We start from the raw sequence: 20160 nt of genomic DNA on the forward strand, positions 1-20160 counted from the left end.
CTCGCTCTGCTGTCAAAGAGCAACGACTGACAGCTACAACCTACCGTGATCGTGGAAAGTATTCACATGCAGCGAATACTACGATATGATTGGTTCTTGCACTCGGAGGGGGCGCGGCAACGACATTGTTAACTGCTCCCCGATTGGCCGAAGTGTTCCGTCACTCCGAGGAGACCCCGCCGAAGGTAGTCTGAGCGGAGAAAGTGAAGAAGATGGAAGGAGCTGATGTTGTTGTATTGTTGAGGAGATTTATGGAGTAGCGGAGTGATCGCCGTTCTCCCGTCTTGTCGGAACCACAGAGGTCTGCGGCACCGGGGGATTAACAGATAGCATGCCCGTAAGTAAACGCCGTTCCCCCCGGTTTACTTGTTGTCGCGCCTTAGCCGAGCTAGCTAACTAGCTAATCTGTGGGCAACCGCGGTGACAGCTCAGAGTCATTCAGCAAAGCCGAGACAGAGCGTGTGTGTGAGGGCGCGGGATTAATTTACACTCTCTGGTGCCGGTTAACTAGTTAAGCTAACGTTTGCCATTGAATTAGCGGCGTGTTGAGACTGAATTTCCAGCTGTGTTAGCGGTTGCCACTGTGTCAAACTAACCGGTTAGCAGCAGCAGCAGCAGCAGCAGAAGCAGCAGCACATAAAGGACACGTTATTAGTTAAAGTAGCCGTTTAATGTTATGTCAAACAGCTGTTGGGAAGACGTCACTACACAAGTTAACGAGCTTTCCATAGCAACCATTTGCTGTGGTGCTCACATCTGTCATTGAGACTTTGTACCCTTATCCAGTGGAACAGGTGTGTGTGTGTGTGTGTGTGTGTGTGTGTGTGTGTGTGTGTGTGTGTGTGTGTGTGTGTGTGTGTGTGTGTGTGTGTGTGTGTGTGTGTGTGTGTGTGTGTGTGTGTGTGTGTGTGTGTGTGTGTGTGACCTCTATAAGACCTTTTCTGGTATACACCTATAAACATAGACCTTCTGAGGACCAGTAGACTCCAGCTATGGGGACCAAAGCCCAGTTCTAATGAGGCAAAACATAATTTCTGATGTCCTGGCTAAGGTTGGGTGGGGGGGACATGTGAATTGTGGGAAGGTTATGGTTATGAATGGGTGTAGGTTAGGGATACGGCTGTCCACAGTGAATGGAAGTCAATGCAAAGTCCTAACAAGAATAACTGCGATAATTTGTGTGTGTTTGTCTTGTCTGTCTGTCTCTGTCTTTCAGGACTGTGTGAAGATGCTTGTAAAGGTGTGTGTGTGTGTGTACGTGTGTTTTCTGATATAAACATTGACCTTGTCAGGACCAGTAGACCTCAGGGGGACCAAAGCTTAATTTCTGAGATCCTTGTTAAGGGTAAGTTGTAAAGTACGGTTACGTTAAGGTAAGGGTTAGGCATGAATTGGTCATGGTTAAGGTAAGGGATAGTGTGTGTGTGTGTGTGTGTGTGTGTGTGTGTGTGTGTGTGTGTGTGTGTGTGTGTGTGTGTGTGTGTGTGTGTGTGTGTGTGTGTGTGTGTGTGTGTGTGTGTGTGTGTGTGTGTGTGTGTGTGTGTGTGTGTGTGTGTGTGAAAAGCAGAATGGTATTTTAGATAATGCGTTGTTAAGATTTTTCTAAATACCATCATGTGATGCAGCTTTCCTCTGTACCACTCAGCAAGTTCAGGGGTTTCCTGTATGAGGGGGGCTGGTGTGAAGCCTTGCCTAAGAGCCCAGTAGCAGTCTTGCTGAGTGAAATTAACTCCTTTACTACTGTACATGTTATCAAACTAGTATTGTTTTGATCTGTGTGTCCTTCACAAAGGCAGAACTTCTGGTGGTGCCCCAGTTATTGTTTAATTAAGATACTATTATTGCCTTGATTCGTTGGCTGACCTTTGTTATACATGCTGTATATCCGTGCTTTTGTTTGCCTTTGTCATAAGGGATAGACGGGTTTGCTGGGTGAGGGAACCTGTACTGTTAAAAGTGTTGTCATTAGGGTGTGGATGTGTGTAAGTGCACACATACAAATTATGCACAGGCTTGTTTACGTGTGCCATCCATGGCTGCCTGTATCTCGGGCCTCTTAAATGCGGTTTGACAGTAAAGCCTGCCAGGTCATGGAGAATGAAGATCGCACTGGCTCTGCTGTCATTCTGCATCATAGCTGGAGTCACCCATGTCTGCAGTTTCATGAGCCATTTGAGCAATGAAAACTGTTTAAATACTTGCCCCTGCTTACACAAACACAGTATAGCACAAATGTATCTTAATGTATACAGCAAAAGTATAATTCTCTAGGCATGAATAACACAAGATGCTTTGGCATACATTTAGGCCAATGAAAAATTGTGCCAAAAGTGGTAATTGAATGTGAAATTGTAAGCCTGAACATGGATAAATAATGAGAGAGCTATCGAATTATGACAAGTATAGCTGCTTGCCCTGATACAGAGACAAAAGGAGAGAAAACAGGGCAGATGAAAGTGATAACATTGAACAATCTGTATTGTTAATCGTCGGTCTCTTCAGGTTCATTCGCTGCAGCAAGACAGGGAATTGGATGGACGAGAGGAGGGCTGAAGATGCATCACTGGCTTAGAGGCAACGCAGAAGAAAGCGTAGGCTGCTATAAGAGGATTCCTCTCTGTCAGTTCTCTCTGTCTTTCAGCAGCAAAAACCACACACACAAACCAGACTCGGCTGTCATGTCTGCTTAGTTGCAGGCAGTCCTCTGCTATATAAATCTCTGTGTGCACGTGAATATGAAAGAAAACAGAGGCAGAAGAGAAGAACCCCTCTCCTCATCCTCCAAGCTATAAGCGACTTGCTATTGAAGAAGACCTGAGGGGAGAGTAAGATGGGAGACAGTGACATTAACAGGCAGTAACAGGGTCCACCCCATGGCAGGCCAGTGTAACTAAAGAAGATAACAACTCACGGCATGAGAAAGATTTGCTATAAATTTGAGAAAAAATAGCTACAAAAACACTGTGCTAGCTCTTTGCAGGGTCGCCGAACTGAACCTGGAGGTCATGTCTCTATCCTTTATTATCACACTTACATAACCCTTCCTCCACCTTTATGTGGACACCACGCACCTCCTCAAAATAGTTCACTTACTGCTTTTGTATCATGTTGAAGGATGCATGTAGTCACCTGCGGAACCTGTTGACAGTTGACAACTGGCTACTTTAGAGATTCCTTTTTAGCAGCGGGGGAAGTGAACGTAGGGGAACCCTGAAAGTTACTGGTTTTGACATTGGTTTGACTGGTTTAACAGTTACTACTAGAGTTGAAACCGCTAATAGTGAACATGTTTGTCCAGGGCTATAACCCATTGATTACTATAGGTTCATTTCAGCATATTTGATCTGTTTTACGGTCCCCAATCTCTGTCTGTAATCAGACTAACCAGTAGTGTTTGTGTGTGTGTGTGTGTGTGTGGCTTGTATCCTGCACCACAGGAAAAAGCAGCTGGGGTTAGCTCCATTGCTCTAAAACCACCCACTTCATCTTTCTCTCCCCTTTTATTCCCTCCCACATTCAAGCCTTCATTGTTATTGGCCCACTCACTTCCTGAAAAAAGAAGGTTCCAAAGAATATGTGTAATAGGAAGTGAGGTAATCAGCAGGGAGGGGTGTGTATGTGTATGTGTGTGGCTGTCCCTCTCTTAATTCATTTGATCTTGGACTTGCTTCAAGTCTCTCTCCACCGGCCTTCTCCCGACAGGTATGTTCTCACTAGTCCTCTGAGCGGTGAAGGAAGTTCTGTGTGACGATAGTCTTGTTGTTTTCATAGTAATCCATGTGAAGGCATCGGTGTTGTATTGTGTGTTTGCCTCAGGTTTTTTGCTGTAACTCTGTAAGGATATGCACGTTTAGACATGTCGTTGTTGGAGAAAAATAAGCTTGTAAGACCGCCAGTCGTGTGTGTGTGTGTGTGTGTGTGTGTGTGTGTGTGTGTGTGTGTGTGTGTGTGTGTGTGTGTGTGTGTGTGTGTGTGTGTGTGTGTGTGTGTGTGTGTGTGTGTGTGTGTGTGTGTGTGTGTGTGTGTGTGTGTGTGAGCGAGTGACAGGCGTGGGTGTAAATTCAGAAGGAATGAGTTGTCAACTTTAGCTAGCTCACAGGAACAGGTTTTGTCAAACCAGACATTGAATAAACACACTTGCATGACACGCACACACACTTGCATGACACCTCTGTCGTCACTCCTCGGCAAGAAGTTGGACTTTGCATTGTTGGAAAAACTCAGCTAGGCTCATAAAAACATTGGTTAGACTCACTTCTCCAACTTGCTCAGATCACACCAAGGCGTGTGTTTCATTATCGTTACTGATCGTCCGTGTTTCTCAGAGCCTGGGAGGTTTCCAGGGGCAGAGCAGATAGAAACAAATGAACCCTCCTTATTTATCGACCCATCCGTCTCTCCTCCCTCGAGTTATTCATCCTTTGGGTCGTTACACATTCCTTTTATCCCGCATCTCTCCATTTATTCCAGCCTCTATTCATTGAACCATTGATCTCGGTTTTATTCATCCTCTGGTGCATCCTACCTGTCCCTCTCCTCCATTTATCATCTACATGTTAACCACCTCACTGGTTTGTTACTTGTGCCTGTCGAGCCTGCTCAGCCACTTATCCCTAACACTGGTTTATTCATGTATGTGTGTGTTTCCGCTGTTAATGTGGTTGAGCTGCACAGAAGCAGTCGACCAGCTGCTGCGTTTGTGCTCTCTCAGGCTTATATTGATTTCTGCAATGATCCGTCTTTAATGACAGAGACGGCTAACAAGTTAGCCAGTCTAACAGAAGATAAACAACTGCCAAATACCATAATTATGCTCTTTCGTATAATCCCAGGGAAATTAGTTTTCTATATTTTTCTCCACCAGTTGCTTGTGTCTGTCTGCAGTCTGTCAATAGAGCCAAGACATTTTAGAGACAGGGTTTTATGTGCTGTTGCCACTTTCTTTTCAGACATTATAATACATTTTTAGACAGAATCATTGCTTTGCTCTTTGAAAAAATAATCTTTAGAGAATAACATTCAAATGTAAAACTGATTTTTAATTTAAAAAACAAAAACATTTTAAAACCTTTATTGCTCACACCCACAATGTTGCTGGCCATCATCTTCATCACATTTTGGGCACATTGCTCCATTTCTGTATTATCATTACTTGTTGCTCAGTGCGTCAGTGGCAGAAATGTATTGCTTCAGCCACATGTGCATATAAGTACATCACCCACTGCTCTATGGGGTTAATAGTGGTTAAAAACTGCACAGTAAGTAATTTAATATCGATAATTGTCTATGGATGGTAACATAGCAAATCACATTATCTTTCAAATTAAACAAGGTTTCCAATTAGTTAAATTCACATTTACCTGGTGAAAAATAACTGTATGGTACAATCCAGGTAAGGCAATAAATTAGCCACTACTTCTCTATTGTTGTTTTTTATGGCCTTGTAAGTCTTATGACCTTCTATTATTCCTCCTATTTGATAGGACAGAGAGACAGTTTTTAGTGGTGAATGGGGGATGACATGCAGCTACGGGCCACTGGCTGGAATCGAACCCGGGCCACTGCAGAGACTTATAGCCTCATGGGGCAGCAGCTCTACCAGGTGTGCTGTTATGTTGCTTTTTTAACCACCATAACAGCTCACAGTGTCAAAAGGTTGCTTTTAATCATAATTTTTTCCCACCCTCTGCATGTATAAACCTAATTTTTAAAACAAAATATATCTCCAAATATTTCACACGGGTATGGCTGGTAGCGTTACAGTCGGCTGCTGATTTGGTCCTCTGGGATCTAATATTGATGACATGCCCCAGACGCCAGCGTGGGCAGAGCTGATGGGTTAAATGTGACTATGTAGGAGGAGAACCCATCCCCTTACAAGACTGACTCATCCAGGCTAATCACAGCCTTTTATTGTTTTTTTTATTCAGTAAACCTCCCCTTAAAATGCACATGCTGGCTTTAGATTTTGCTGTCCTCCTTGTTGTCTTCACGAGCATGAAAGAGCAGTACGACAGAACGTCACAATGGACCAATTTCTCTAAATGGTGGCTATTCCACTTTATAATCCTTACCCATTTCATGAGTCACTGGCTCCCCTCCCCCTGTCATTCCTGTCATTGGTACAGTCCATAAATAGACACCTGGCTGCTGTTGAGAGACCATGCAACAAAATCGTGTGAAATAAATCATTTGGATGTGTGAACGTCTGATTACCCGGCAGGAAAGATGGGAAGAGGCTTGTGTGTCTGTGTGTGTCTGTGTGTGTTTGTTTGTTTGTGTGTATAGATATATGGATATGATATGAATACATGTGGACATGTAAATATATGTGCATGATGTTTTGTTTACTGTGTTTAATACTGTTCACAATGAAAGGATGCAAACCTTTGTGTTTGTGTTTGCGCGCGCGTGCGTGCGTGCGTGCGTGCGTGCGCGCCATCCATCCATCCAGCAAGCAACATGCTGGTATTGGAAGAGTTTTAATAGGTGGATTTAAGCCATCTTCAGCCCCAATGGGAGCACATGTTTCTGCTTGAAAAGTGTGCACATAGAAGGACTTGTTCCTCCCTCACTGTTTTTTTCAGCTTTTGTTGCTAGACACACTAAACATGGAGTTCGTTACTGCATTCAACTTCCAATTTAGCCTTGTACTCTCAGTTTCAGAGCGCCGGCACAGACACGACACACCCTGCAGGGAAAAAAGACTGTTCGTGGATAATTCATCAGTCATGCAAAGGGATGGTGTCTTCGTGCAGAAAGCATTCTGTAGGTCTATGGTCAGTCTGTTGCAAACAGAGTCAATTTGACCTCAGTATACTGAAAGACGCTACTTTATTCATCAGTTATTTGTTTAATCTTTTGAATATCGAATTGAATGTTGTCCTTAGTTTACCTGGGCCAGTTTCGCCAGGCTAGCAGCTCTAGGTATGTTGATGTTGTTTGTTTGTTGTTGTGTTGTCTGTTTGGTGATCAGGCAGTTGACCTCTTCAGACCAAACTGAATTAGATTCAGAATTTTAAGATTTGTTGAGATATTTATAGTTCCGATGTGGATAAATCCTTTTGACTTTTCATCTACTGTCACTAACAGGTATTGGTGATGATGAAAACAACCATTGTTTGGACCTCAACTTTTATTCATCTTACAGTGTAGTTTTCCTTACAGCCTCATATAACTGCTGTTGTTGAACACCCAATCAAATCTATATGTTTTTTTTGTTCATCAAAATTCAATTTTCAATCGATTTTGTTGATTAACTCAATTTGTAATAAGGGGTGACTTTTATTGTTGGATTACATAATTTTATCATATCATTTTCATAATTTACGTTACTGTTTATCAAAATGTATCAAAACTATTCTCATATCTTCACCAGATTGTATGATTGTATAAAATACTAATACTCTAATAAGCTATATTTGTATAGCACTTTTCTCAACATAGTTACAAAGTGCTTCAGAAAGGGATAATAGCAATCAAATTAAAACATTAAGGGACATAAATTCAAATTTACTTGGATACTAAACCTTTAATACAAAGAAACTTTCAAGAAGTTTTGGACTCATCACCATATTTGTATGTCTTTTATAATTGCAACAATGTGAACTTATGAATGATTTAGCACACATACACACAGGCCTGGTTAATAGCCTCATTAATAAATCCTGCAGTAATGGCATTAATTGACCACAGAATATGTAAGAGAAGATGGAGTAATATTGGAGCGTCCTTTGGAGTGTAGTGCAGTAGAGTGTGTAGAAGATGAAGGAGAGGAGGCAGACAGCATCAGTCCTGGGGATGGATGGCAATTGACATCAGAAATAACAAAAACAGGGATAAAGGAAGATCATTTCACATCGACTAAAGCTAAAGCAGTTATGAGCCTGTCTTCCTGTCTGTCTTTGTTTGAAGACGTCGGAACAGCACAGCCTATTCAACAAGCATCTAAATTCTGCTGTGCCACAGTCTTGTTTTCTCATCAGTGAAATCAGCCGGGAGTCTCTGTGTGGGTGATTTTTCGATTTGCCAGCCTGAGTTGAGAATAGGTTAGGTACTCGCTGCAGAGGTGTGTGTCTGTGATAGGGAAACAGGAGGAGAGTGAGGGGGAAGGGGAGACTTGTGCTTCTTTAAGTATTGACTTGATGCCTGGAGCGTATACAGTTACATTTAACCACTGCCATGGGATTGTTTGATATAACATTTTTATCAGGTCCCAAAATAATGGAAAGCTAACAAACATGGAAGGAGCCTTGTTCAAGCTGTAAATGCTTGTGTGCGAGAGGGGAGGGTGAAATTGCACTTTATTTTTTCTATGTGTCAATAATTAAGTGAACTGTGTTTTAACACACTTTTTCTTTCTCAGGTAGAGGTGACTCCACTTCAGATGAGGGAACATGTTGGCTATGGACCAAGGAGTAGTGGAGGACTGGCTGTCAGAATTTAAGGTACTGATTCATTGTGTGTGTCTGTGTGTGCTTATGTGTGTAAAACTGTGTACTCATGATCAGTATGCAGTATGATCTCTGCTGCTGCCTCTAATCATTGGCAGAATGTCTTTCACACGCACATAGTCGCTTTACTGCTGCTTCCTATCCCAGAAAAATGCACACTCCTACTCAAACATAAGCACTCACCGATACTCACCAGGCTCGCTGAAGTGTAGTCATAATAAAGGAGATTTTCCTGTTTGAACGTATGATGAGTGATCTGTTGTCAGTGAAGCTGAGCTCTAAATGCAGCTTCTTTAGACATTATTGTTCTCTGTCATTGTGGAGCATTCGGCCTGCATTTAAAGTAGACACTGTGTGTTTCTATATTGCTTACTCTCAAGTATGTTTATTTGTGGCATTCACCAGCAGTCCTACTCTTAGGCAGATACCTTAAGTTGATATCTTAGTATCCTGGACTTGATGTGAATCAAGCAAAACTAATGCCAAGTTTGAACAGATCACGGTTATCACGTTTTTTTTTTTTATACTGTTGAAACTCAAATCAGGTGTGTATCAAATTTCAAATATTTGTGTGTGTTTCAGACCCTCCCTGACAGTGCCGTGTCCACCTACGCTGCCTCTCTGAGAGAGAAAGGTTCCCTGGTTCCTGCACTCTACAAGGTCATCAGAGAGAACTACAGCGATGTATGTACACTCACTATAAGCTAACCTTTCACCAATATCTTTGAGTATATTTTACACACTCCTGATTAAATTGTGTTCTTTTTGTCCTTTTTGGTTTATGAATCTGTCTCACTGTCCAACACAATGTTTTCCATCCTGACATTTTTGAGGAACCATTAATGTCAAATACAAAATTGATTGGAGTTGCAGTAGAAATTGTAATCTGTGTAATTTTGTAGACTGATGCGATGTTACCTTTTTGGGTCGTCTTTCCTCCCCAGTTGCTGGAGCCAGTGTGTCACCAGTTGTTTGAGTTTTATCGGAGTGGTGAACCGCAGCTGCAGCGTTTCACGCTACAGTTCCTGCCAGAGCTCCTGTGGAGCCTCCTGTCCGTCAGCGCAGCCAGAGACCCCCACAACTCCGGCTGCATCGAGGCCCTGCTGCTGGGCATTTATAACCTGGTAGGGGAGAGAGGTGTGTGTGTGTGTGTGTGTGTGTGTGTGTGTGTGTGTGTGTGTGTGTGTGTGTGTGTGTGTGTGTGTGTGTGTGTGTGTGTGTGTGTGTGTGTGTGTGTGTGTGTGTGTGTGTGTGTGTGTGTGTGTGTGTGTGTGTGTGTGTGTGTGTGTTACATTTACAATATTCATATCAGAGCTGATGCTAGAGGACAGCAGTTCTTGTTATTAACAATAAAATGTTTTCAGTGTGCTAAGTAAAGAAAAACACTAGAAATAACCATGATCATTAGTAAATGTAATCATGCAGTTTCAGAAGCAGGGACTTAGCCACAAAGCTATTTATGTGATCTGCATCATTTGTTTAAACGATTACATTCCGGTGTTTCTGCCTTGTTACACAGCTATATATGGACAGTGAGAGGAAATACGGGTTAGAAAGGGAGGAATTGAAACTATGATTTTGCAAACAATTTGCGGAAAGCTTTAGGACATCTGCAAGAAGCAACCTATACAAAGAGATGGCAGCCCTAGTAATTATTAAAGTGTGTTGAGTCCCATTTTCATCCATTTCAGCAGTGGATGTTCTATCAGCAAAGTGCAGTGTCCTCTAACTTCCTCTCTGAATAGCAGAATAGGTCAGCTGTCAGTCAACACACTGGCTGGCTCCCATTAATCTATTTGACATTAACATGCACACAGGGGACACCAAAACCCTGGGGTTTTGTGCTTGTGTTTTTCACTCAACACACACACACAAATATCATACACACACGCACCAGCAGACTGAGTGGGGAAGCGCAGACCCTGAGGTCCACACACAAATGGCCACATACAACACATGAGGGTGCTTGAAGAGATAAGCACATGCTCTTCAGAGCTTCAGAGGTTCAGGGCACACTTTAGTTTTTCTTGCTCACTGAAACATTTTTCTTTGTCGTCCTCTTTTTCTTTCACAGGAAATAGTTGATAAAGATGGACAGAGTAAAGTGTTGTCTTTCACGGTCCCTTCCCTCTCCAAGCCCTCAGTGTACCACGAGGTGAACAACACACACAAATGCCCACTGATCTTTTAATTAGCTTTTGCACAATTGTTAAGTGTAACCACTTTTTTTTTGTCCACCTCTAGCCTTCAGCCATTGGCTCCATTGCTCTTACAGAAGGGGCTCTTGCCAATCACGGGCTGAGCAGGGTGGTGTACAGCGGGCCACACCTGCAGAGGGAGATCTTCACAGCACAGAACAGGTAAGAGGCATGATGGGCGCACTTATGTAAAGTTTTCAGGGCAAGTGGCTACGTGTCGGCAGGGAGAAAATTGTGCTGGTTTTGAAATGGGTGGATTGGCAACATTCTAAACAGGCAGACTGGCTTAGATGTGGCTGCAAATACCAAGCAGACCACTAAAATAGAAAAACATGTCTGACGGAGATGCTGAAGAATGCAGAAATCTTACAAACACAGCTTCCTCCCACGTGTACTTGTCAAACTGCTTGTTTTCTGCCAATTTGTAAAGCTTGAGCACAAGGACTTGGTGATACTTCTTAGTCCAGATGCTGTTTTATTGCAGTTATAAGCAGATACACTGAGCCATGAATCCCTCATTAATTTTGAATGAATAATTAACTTTAGAAGAAACAACCACAGTTAATGTGGTTGATTGAAGTCTTGTCTCATGACGGTCGGTGACTCTTATCCTCACTATCAGGTTTTTATGGTTATGGTGAGTTTAGCCAATTATTTACCGTATGATGTGATCGCGTCAGTAATGGCCTGTGGCAGTTGTCTTTGCTTTGTTGCATTTATAGTTGTTAGATCTCTGTTAGGCTTTCTTAAATTCATGTAATGAGGCTGCACTGTAGCTGAACTATGGAGGTCTGAATACTATTTTCTTATTCTGTTTTAGACCGACTAAAAATAGGCGATCAATTTTTTATCTTCAGCTGTAAGATTTCTGTGACGAAAACAGGTCTGGATGTTTTTTAAGATCGTGCAGAGATAATATTTGAGTCTCTTTGTTATTTTTTTTCCCGGGGTGGGGTTATTTATATCTAAAGTATTGTTGGCAGCATAACTGGATGACTGGTGGAGAGATTTTAAGTGTGTGATTGTGTTGTTTAGGTTTGATGTGCTGACCTTCCTGCTGCTGTGCTACAACGCTTCTCTCAGCTACATGACCCCCATCTCCCTGCAGTCCCTCTGCCAGCTCAGCTCCAGGTAAAACACACATGGCCTCAACTTATCAGAGGGGTCACTTTTTCATTAGGACTCAAGGACTTAATATCTGCAAACAAACACACACTCTCATTCCATGGTATGTGACCTTTGTGTCACTTTCTTGTTTGCTGATGTTTTTAAAGACAGAAGTTACACACACACACACACACACACACACACACACACACACACACACACACACACACACACACACACACACACACACACACACACACACACACACACACACACACACACACACACACACACACACACACACACACACACAGTTTTGCAAGCACTTGCTTATCTGATCCTCTTATAGACTTGGCTGCCAGTGAGAGCCAAGGTACAGCTATTCTGCAAAGAGCTGTGATGTATACACACCCCAGCTCTGTGATTTTGGTAATCTGCCAACTGCATCTGAGCTAAACAGAAGTCAGTGGCTATGATTTCCCCTCAACAGTTTCCTGTGTATCAGCTACATGTAGTATATAGCAGCTTCTATAACTTCAAATGTTCAGGTGCTGCCTCAGTTTTAATTGTATCCTCTTTGTTTAACTTGTATAATACCAACTTGAGTGTGTATCTGTTTATCTGTGTGTGTGTGTTTGTTTGTGTGCCCGCTTGTTTATAATCCGCTATTATTTTCTCATTATTGAGTTTTATATTCATTGCAGCCGCAGGGGGAAGTAAATTGCTGTAATGGCGGGGGAGCCAAGTGCCTCCGTGGTGTGTTTTTTTTCCTGTTTGATGCTTCCCTGTTTCACTTATACAAGCTTCTCTATTGTTTTGTTTGTTTTTTTTGGTCGTCCTCCAGGGTGTGTATATGCGGTTATCCACGGCAACAGATGCGGCGCTACAAAGGTATTAGCACGCGGCTGACAGTCACGTCGGAGTTCCTGGTTCAGCTCATCACAGGCATACACTACGCTTTGTGAGTGCACACTCATGCCTTCATACACAACCAACACTGTTCAACTTTTAACCTTCCATGTCTTACGTTTCTTCAAGTCTCTGTAATGCAACAACATCTTGTCCATGTGCCCTGTCTCTGTGGCAGTGTTTGTTTGTTTTTCTTATTGTGTGTACCTGTTCAAAAGAGGTTAGATTGAAACAGTAGTTGAGGCTGCACACTCTTCATTTTGACTGGTGCCTGCTGTCTCAGTCAGTGTCTAACAATATTACTTGTGTGTGTTTGTGCCCATGTGTAGCTGTAATGGGGAAGTTGAACTGGGATCCAAATCACTGGATGACGTTCTGTATCGAGCCCAGCTAGAGTTGTTCCCTGAGGCTCTACTGGTAGGTGCAGTAAAAATGTTCTGCTACTATCACACACTTTGTTGTGTGTGTGTGTGTGTGTGTGTGTGTGTGTGTGTGTGTGTGTGTGTGTGTGTGTGTGTGTGTGTGTGTGTGTGTGTGTGTGTGTGTGTGTGTGTGTGTGTGTGTTGTGTGTTGTGTGTGATGTGATTTAGATGCACATGCTGGCCTGGGGTTTTGATTCATGCCCAGCACACTATGCTGTATTGTGTGTGTGTCAGAGACTGCGAGCGCAGTGTAATCCCACTAGATTATTTACATGCTTTCCTCTCTGCTCTGTTAAGCTGTAATCCTTGAGGCCCAGGGAGTAGAGGATTGAACCTGAGCTCACAGTATTACTACACAAGTCAAGGTGTACCCCTCCATAACCATCAAAATACTCGACCCTTTGATTCACAATCATGAAAAAAAAAAAAAAATTCTATGAAATAAAACAGATTTTTGGATAAATGCCATGACTATAAATAGACTAGTGCAGAAGGGTTCACATTTCACTTTTGTCCAGTGTGTTTGTTTTTTTTTGCAGTGGAACGCACCAGGTGGCTGCTAGCTTAGCATAACTACGTTGTTTCCGTCATGAGACCATAAGTTACAGCCGCACAGACAAAAGACATATTGTGTGGTGATTATGATGCTGTCTACCTCATGTTACGCTATCAACTGTTACATGATCATTGGTGCCGCTCGAGAATGTCCAGCGAGGTTATTATCACAACTTATGAAATAGTGTTATATAGAGCTAAGCCTTTTTGTTGATCTTATTTCACTAGTTGGCGTAACTCTGTTAGGTTGCGCCCCACAGCTATTATATGTTTTCACTGTTGCAAGGGCCCAGCCGGCAAATCTGTGAACAGACACTTTTGTTTAAGCAAGATGAAATATATGGTATTGAAATTTCATACTAATATGCAGCAGCTGATGGTGAAGTGTGAAAAAATTCCAACACAGAAATGATCCCATTTTGAAAAACCCTTATATTTAAATATACTATGAATGGATGACATGGAGCTGCACGCTAAAATCAATGGAAATGAAGTTCCTTGTAAGACCTTTTTAAAATAATGATTTCAGAAAGTTGGTAATGAGCAGTGGCCCTTAATGAGAACAACTGCATAAAACTGCCACTGCATCTCTCAAGTGTCAGACTGCACTCAATACCAGGTTTACAAAAAATGTTTTCCTACATCCGCTTTTACATTATCAGCTCCAAGCACAGTCTACTTGGGTATTGTAAATGTTTAAAGGGATAGTTCACCGAAAAATGAAAATGCACTCATCTTCGACTCACCGCTATGCCGATGGAGGGGCGGGTGAAGTGTTTGAGTCCACAAATGTGAAATTAGCATAACTGGCCACTTTTAACATTGTTTGTGCTTCTCCTTGCTCTCAGGTGGGCAATGCCATCAAGTCGTCGATGCACGGTGCTGCACTGAAGAGCAACAACAAGGAGGGTGCACGAAGTATCCAGGTGGAGATCACTCCAACCTCCTCCAGGATCTCCAGAAATGCTGTCACCTCCCTCTCTATCAGGGGACACCGCTGGAAGAGACACGGTGAGACACATATACAAAAAGCAAGGCGAGATTATGTAGGGACGTATCTGTTGAAGCTCAGTTTACTCGCAGATGAGAGGAGCTCACGCACACATTTCACATTTTCTGTAAACATTTTTTTTGGTCATATTTTAATCGGGTAAGAAAAGGAAGAGAATTGTTTGACTGAAGAAAAGTCCAAGCCAAAGGAGAGAGCAAGAGGTTTAGATCACTTCATTTCATCACATCATTTCACCGGCCTGAAGTCATTGTGTTCAAGTGTTGTCTTTCACTCCATAGTTTGCCTTTACTAAGCTTGCTAGTCGGTGCTGTCAACTTTATTAGGACCCCTCTAATTCAAGTTGAAGTTGAAGTAGAAGTTGGAGGCAGTACAGAGACAGATGAGCATTCGCAGTTTGAGGACAAGTGAAAAAAGGACAAGGACGAGACAGATTCAACACAGCACATGAACCAAGTTTGAAAGATAAAAAAGAAGAATAGACGAAAACAGAGAGTAAGTAGCGTATGAATAGTATTCTACACAGATGAGCTGCAGTGTGCAGTACACACTTTTATACTGAACATGTTGTGTCTTGTGTTGTTTGAACTCTATGACAAAGAAAATATAATATTTAAATAACTGTAGAACAGAAGAAACGTTATCATTGACTTCAAAGAGCAAAAAACAAGAGGGTCTGTATGTTTAGAATTAAGAGTCACAATTTCTCAGAGTGCAGATAAAACCGGTAAATTACAGCTTTCAGCTTGTTTAATGAGTGGGTTTTTATCTCCAACCTAACTCCCCCTTTTCATCTCATGGATCCCGTTCATTAGTGCCCCTATCAGAGCTGCATAACACTTTTGTTATAAGCAGATGATGGAAGAAAAGGCTATTAGATATTAATTCAAGTAGAGGTGAGGGGTGACAGAGTAGGAAGTGTGATTCCATTCAGATACTGTTTTCATTTTCATCTCCATGTAGCATGTATTTTGACCATGTTATGTTCTGATCACTATGATTTTTGTCTTTATTTTTTTCTGTCATTACATTAATTACCTCTGTGTGTCTTGTGTTAATGTGGTCATGTGTGCCTGTGCACATGGCCGTCTTTTTGTTTTTCATGTATGTGTGCATGATGTGTGTTTCTGTCCGACTGTGTGTCTGTGTGTGTGTGTGTGTGTGTGTGTGTGTGTGTGTGTGTTTGTGTGTGTTTATATATGTGTCTATGTATTCTTCCATTACCCATCCATACTCCCCCACCACCAGAGTCCCAGGAGGTGAGTGTAGACAGTGAGGCTGCGCTTGGGGGTGTTGCCATCCCCGAGATCAGTGTGACAGGCGTGGGCGGCGAGAGAATGGCCAACGGAGACTCCCTAAGGCAGCGCCCTGACGGTCGCACTGGGCCCGATGGCGACATTATGAGCACCACCTCCGAGGTCAGCGTGGACCCCCGAGGTCACGACTCCGGCACACGGGGTCAGGAGGTCAGGAGGCAGAAGTCTGTGAGGCGATTGGTGGAGAATGAGGGTTCTGGGACGGCCTCCACAGGGAGGAGTCAGTACTAAGGTCCTGCCCCTCCTTCCCCCTGCCCCACTCCTGGGGTAACCTAGGTAACGTGTGTGCAGGCGTTGTCTGAACCTGCATGATGACTTGCCCCTTCACCTTTTTTTTGCACTGGGCTCCATCACCTTCTCTTCACCTAACTGCACTATTCCTCTCATCTGTCTATTCGATGTCATTCATTCATTCACTCTCTCCTTTGTGGCTATAGCTTCCTCACGAAGACCTCCTGCTGAGATTCCCTAAAATCTAATTATTTAACATCTAACAGAATAACGGATCAATAACCTAAAAAAAATGCATAATAATGAAATATACTTGGCTGAATCTTATAATAAAAATGCGAGTTTAAGGCTACTATTAAAAGCAGAACATCAGTTAAACAAGGAACATAAACTGCAGGTAAAAAAGGAGGTTTATGAACATTTTGCAATAAATTCGACAGCCTGAGGTCTCTGATAACGGAAAGGCCTCATGACCTTGAATCAGAAAACCTGTATATCTCTGTTAGCAGCACCAGGAGCCTATGATCTTACAACACGGTTAAAAGATCTGACACCTGGGTTTTATTGGGTTATCACTTGGCCCTTAGAGCACACGTGGTACGCCTCGACACATCACTCCTGGGTTGCACCTGGAGACAGATCACTTCCTTCCGACCGGTAGCCAGAAACCAAGGAGTGATATGCAGGTCCTGAATTATTTGACGCAAAAGCTTGTCACATTATAAAATGTAAACTTGAATCCAGTGACTCCTGCCCTGGTCTGAACAGGCTCAATCTGACCGTGAAAAGAAAAGTATAGGACCTGTCTATCAGTGTGTTTACTGGTGTTCTGTTACAAAGATAGATCAAATCAGAAGGGTGTATTTGTGCATAATGGGGGTGGTTGGCTATTCAGATGGGCGTGGATGCGCGCCCTGAAGAAAGCAGGAAACCCATTTATGTGTGTGTCTGTAGAGTTTGTGAAGAGGTAAGTGTTTCAGGTGCACTTGTTTGTGTCTCTGTTTTACCTTCTTTTACTTTCCCTCTGTGGTCTTTCCCAAGCTGATGCTCTCAGACACTGTCCTCTCCTCTGACAATAAATCACTGATTCTCTCGGATGCTTCTGGTTATTGTAACTTTTGCTGGACTGGATCTTACATTGTCTCTTCTGGGGTGGCAAGATGTGGCTGATAGCTGAGGTTACATTGTGAAGGCGCCACCTGCTGGACAGTAAAAGAGCTCCCCTGTCATCCAGCCATACTTTGATACAAAATAGTGCATATATAATTTTAAACAGTGTAATCTGAATCATGATTTGATTGGATCGGATCTTTGGGGCTGGATGACAGATGAGATAATTATATTTCCGTCTGTTCCTGTTTTTCATTTTTATTGCCTGTTTTGTGTCCGTCCGTCTGTCCGTCTCACAGACGCAGTGGATCTGGGTTCCCCGGATGAGCTGATGGACATTTCAGAGGTGGATGAAGGGGTGTGGCCAGGTGGGGTCGGGCCTGACATGACTCCACCCACCATCACTATCAGCAACAGCATCACAACGTTGAACCTGGGCGCCAAGGCCATGAAGAAGTGTCGTCTCGGCGGTCGCAACAGCAAGGACAAGGAGGCGGGGCCTCTAACAACAGGCCGGGCTGCCAGTGAGAACACAGAGCTGTCTTTCAAGCGACTGACGCTCACATCCAGCCAATCAGTGCCCAAAGCGGGAGCTCTCACCAGCCTGACGCGCACTGCCAGCGCCGTCTTCTCCCGCTCCTTCGAGCAGGTGGCCAGCGGCAATGCCCCTCCCTCCAGCAACCACAACACCTCTGACGCTGGTCGCTACTCCTGCATCCTGCAGGAGGAAGGGCTAGGGTACTTGAGTCCAATGCCAAACCACACGCAGCGCTCTCCCAGCATCAGCGTGCACCTTGGCACTGACCTCTGAACCCTTTAAGAATCCTGTCGACATGAACCCTCGCCTGTGATCCTGGGACCCTGTACCTGTGACCTGGAACTCCAAGCCATGCCAACTGCAAAAGAACCACAAAGACAAACACAAATGATCAAACACTCCCACTGTTTTCCTCTATTGCTCCACTTTAACGTCTCTGATTCTGTGTGGTGTAAACCAGCCTGCTGTCTCGCTCAGACATCCAGAGCACCATCATCTCCCTCCGCTCCCCTCCTTCAGCGAGGTCGACTCGTCTGGGTCTGATGTAGGCGGGATGTCCGCGATACCACTTCCACAGTGCACTTTGCTGTGACGTTTTTTCCAGTACAGAACTGCACTCCCCTGCAGAGCAGCCTGTTGGGAAAGGGTTGCACCTAAAACTCGTTACTAAAAACTGTGTGGGAAAGTATTTTAATTGGCATTTGTTGCCCTGCATGGCTTTTCCATACATCCATCCTGAACCTGCCCAGGTTTGTCAGAGGGAAGATGTTGAGTATGTGTGTGTATGCTTGAGTGTGTGTACTGTACAGTATGTATGTGTATATATGTTTTTAGAATAAAAGGCTGCTGATTGATACAGTGATTAAGGTATGATTCTCCGATCGGAAACAAGTGTTTCTACTTCTTATAAAAAACGTATCCTCTTCCATAGCAATACAAATTTCTCCTGTTCAGTGGTTTCCCTTATTTTTGGGAAGACCACCCAAGCTCCCTCTGTTCCCCGCCTCTATTTTGGTCAACAGTTTCAGCTGTGCTTCTTAAAAGAAAGTTCCATCACTAGATAATCAAACTAGTGTGATAAGAATGGGTTCTTCATGTTTACACTTGCACAGTATTCTCATCGTTATGGAGAAGCAATATTTGTGTCCTTCCCTCTGGTTCCTCTAGCACCTTCCTGACTTGCTGTGTACTTGAACAATAAAAATCCAACTTCTGATGAATGACGAGGATGTTTTTCAAGTGGGGGGGATGATGTGTGTGTGGCTTGTTAAGTATTGAATTTTGCACTTGACAGAGTGTTTTCAACTTTGGTATTTTCTTATGAACAAAAAGAGGTGTGACTCTCACCTGTGGCGTTTCCCTGTGAGAGGAATAGAAAAAGAGATGCTTTGTTGCTCTGTTCGCATCTTAAAGATCCAGAAAATATTAAAACCCAACACTCAACCTATCTGCAGAGATATAAAATAATTTGATTCATCAGAGTGAAGTTGTGTTGGCTCATTTAAAACTGTAATGGAACCTGTGCTTTCTGCAGTGGGACATTTTTGTTTTGGGGGCGGGGGGCAGTTTCGGGGCAACAAGGCATCTTCCCTCACTTCAGATCTACCCAGCATTCCAGATGTTGGTCATACTTTGGTGATGTGTTTCCTGTGTCCTACCTTGTTTTTCACCACTTCTCTCGTACCAAAAGAAAAGGAATGAAACTCTACCAATCGCCTTCGTTTGGTGTCCTGAATCAAACATCCATGCTGCCCGCCACCCTCAAGCAAAACTGTATTCTGTCGTCTGTGTACCAGAGCTGTCAAGTGTCCATTGCTTGGTGGGACACTAACAATCATCGTGTTTCTGTTCTGGAGTTTCTAGAATGTGAATGGGTAAGCTCTTGTACTGCAGTTTCTTTATATTGGCCTTTCATTTGTCTGACATAACTCAACTGCCACAACGTCTGGGAATAAAGTGTTTCTATATTTCACGTGTGTGCTCGCACTTATTTTTCTTCGTCTGCCAGGGGCCATCACCAAGCATTGCAGTTACAAATCCAGACGTCACACATCATTTTCAGGTTCTTAACATATAGGCATATTTATTTTTTACCCTGAACCTATCTGCTATCTGTAAAATTTACAGTATATCAAGAAATGAAAGGCAAGGAAAGTTTATTTGTAGGCTATAGCACATTTCAACAAGGCTTTACATGAAATATAAAATGAATAATGACAAATAGTCAAAGCGACATGAGACAATACAAAAAAGCGAGATGACTGGTTTTATTTATTTATTTACTTTAAACCTGTAGTACCACTCGCAGTTTC

General features: G+C 43.1%; 1 protein-coding gene across 3 annotated transcripts; it reads left to right on the forward strand.

The window, feature by feature from the left end:
* The first annotated feature begins 162 nt into the window (after positions 1 to 162).
* Positions 163 to 19820, forward strand: fam126a (family with sequence similarity 126 member A). Of its 3 annotated transcripts, XM_034600006.1 has the most exons (12): positions 163 to 337; positions 8366 to 8447; positions 9036 to 9137; positions 9398 to 9577; positions 10528 to 10608; positions 10698 to 10813; positions 11687 to 11782; positions 12603 to 12719; positions 12997 to 13084; positions 14493 to 14655; positions 15902 to 16245; positions 17610 to 19820. In XM_034600006.1, the coding sequence occupies exons 2-11, from the start codon at positions 8397 to 8399 to the stop codon at positions 16198 to 16200; spliced, it is 1293 nt and encodes a 430-aa protein (XP_034455897.1). In that variant the 5' UTR covers positions 163 to 337; positions 8366 to 8396; the 3' UTR covers positions 16201 to 16245; positions 17610 to 19820. The 3 variants fall into 3 exon arrangements, with proteins under 3 accessions (XP_034455897.1, XP_034455895.1, XP_034455896.1); XM_034600004.1 differs by lacking the exon at positions 15902 to 16245 and having other exon boundaries at positions 170 to 337; XM_034600005.1 differs by lacking the exons at positions 163 to 337; positions 15902 to 16245 and adding an exon at positions 3572 to 3702.
* Positions 19821 to 20160: the final 340 nt, after the last annotated feature.

This window comes from Hippoglossus hippoglossus, chromosome 11 (genome assembly GCF_009819705.1).
Source record: "Hippoglossus hippoglossus isolate fHipHip1 chromosome 11, fHipHip1.pri, whole genome shotgun sequence".
NCBI lineage: Eukaryota > Metazoa > Chordata > Actinopteri > Pleuronectiformes > Pleuronectidae > Hippoglossus > Hippoglossus hippoglossus.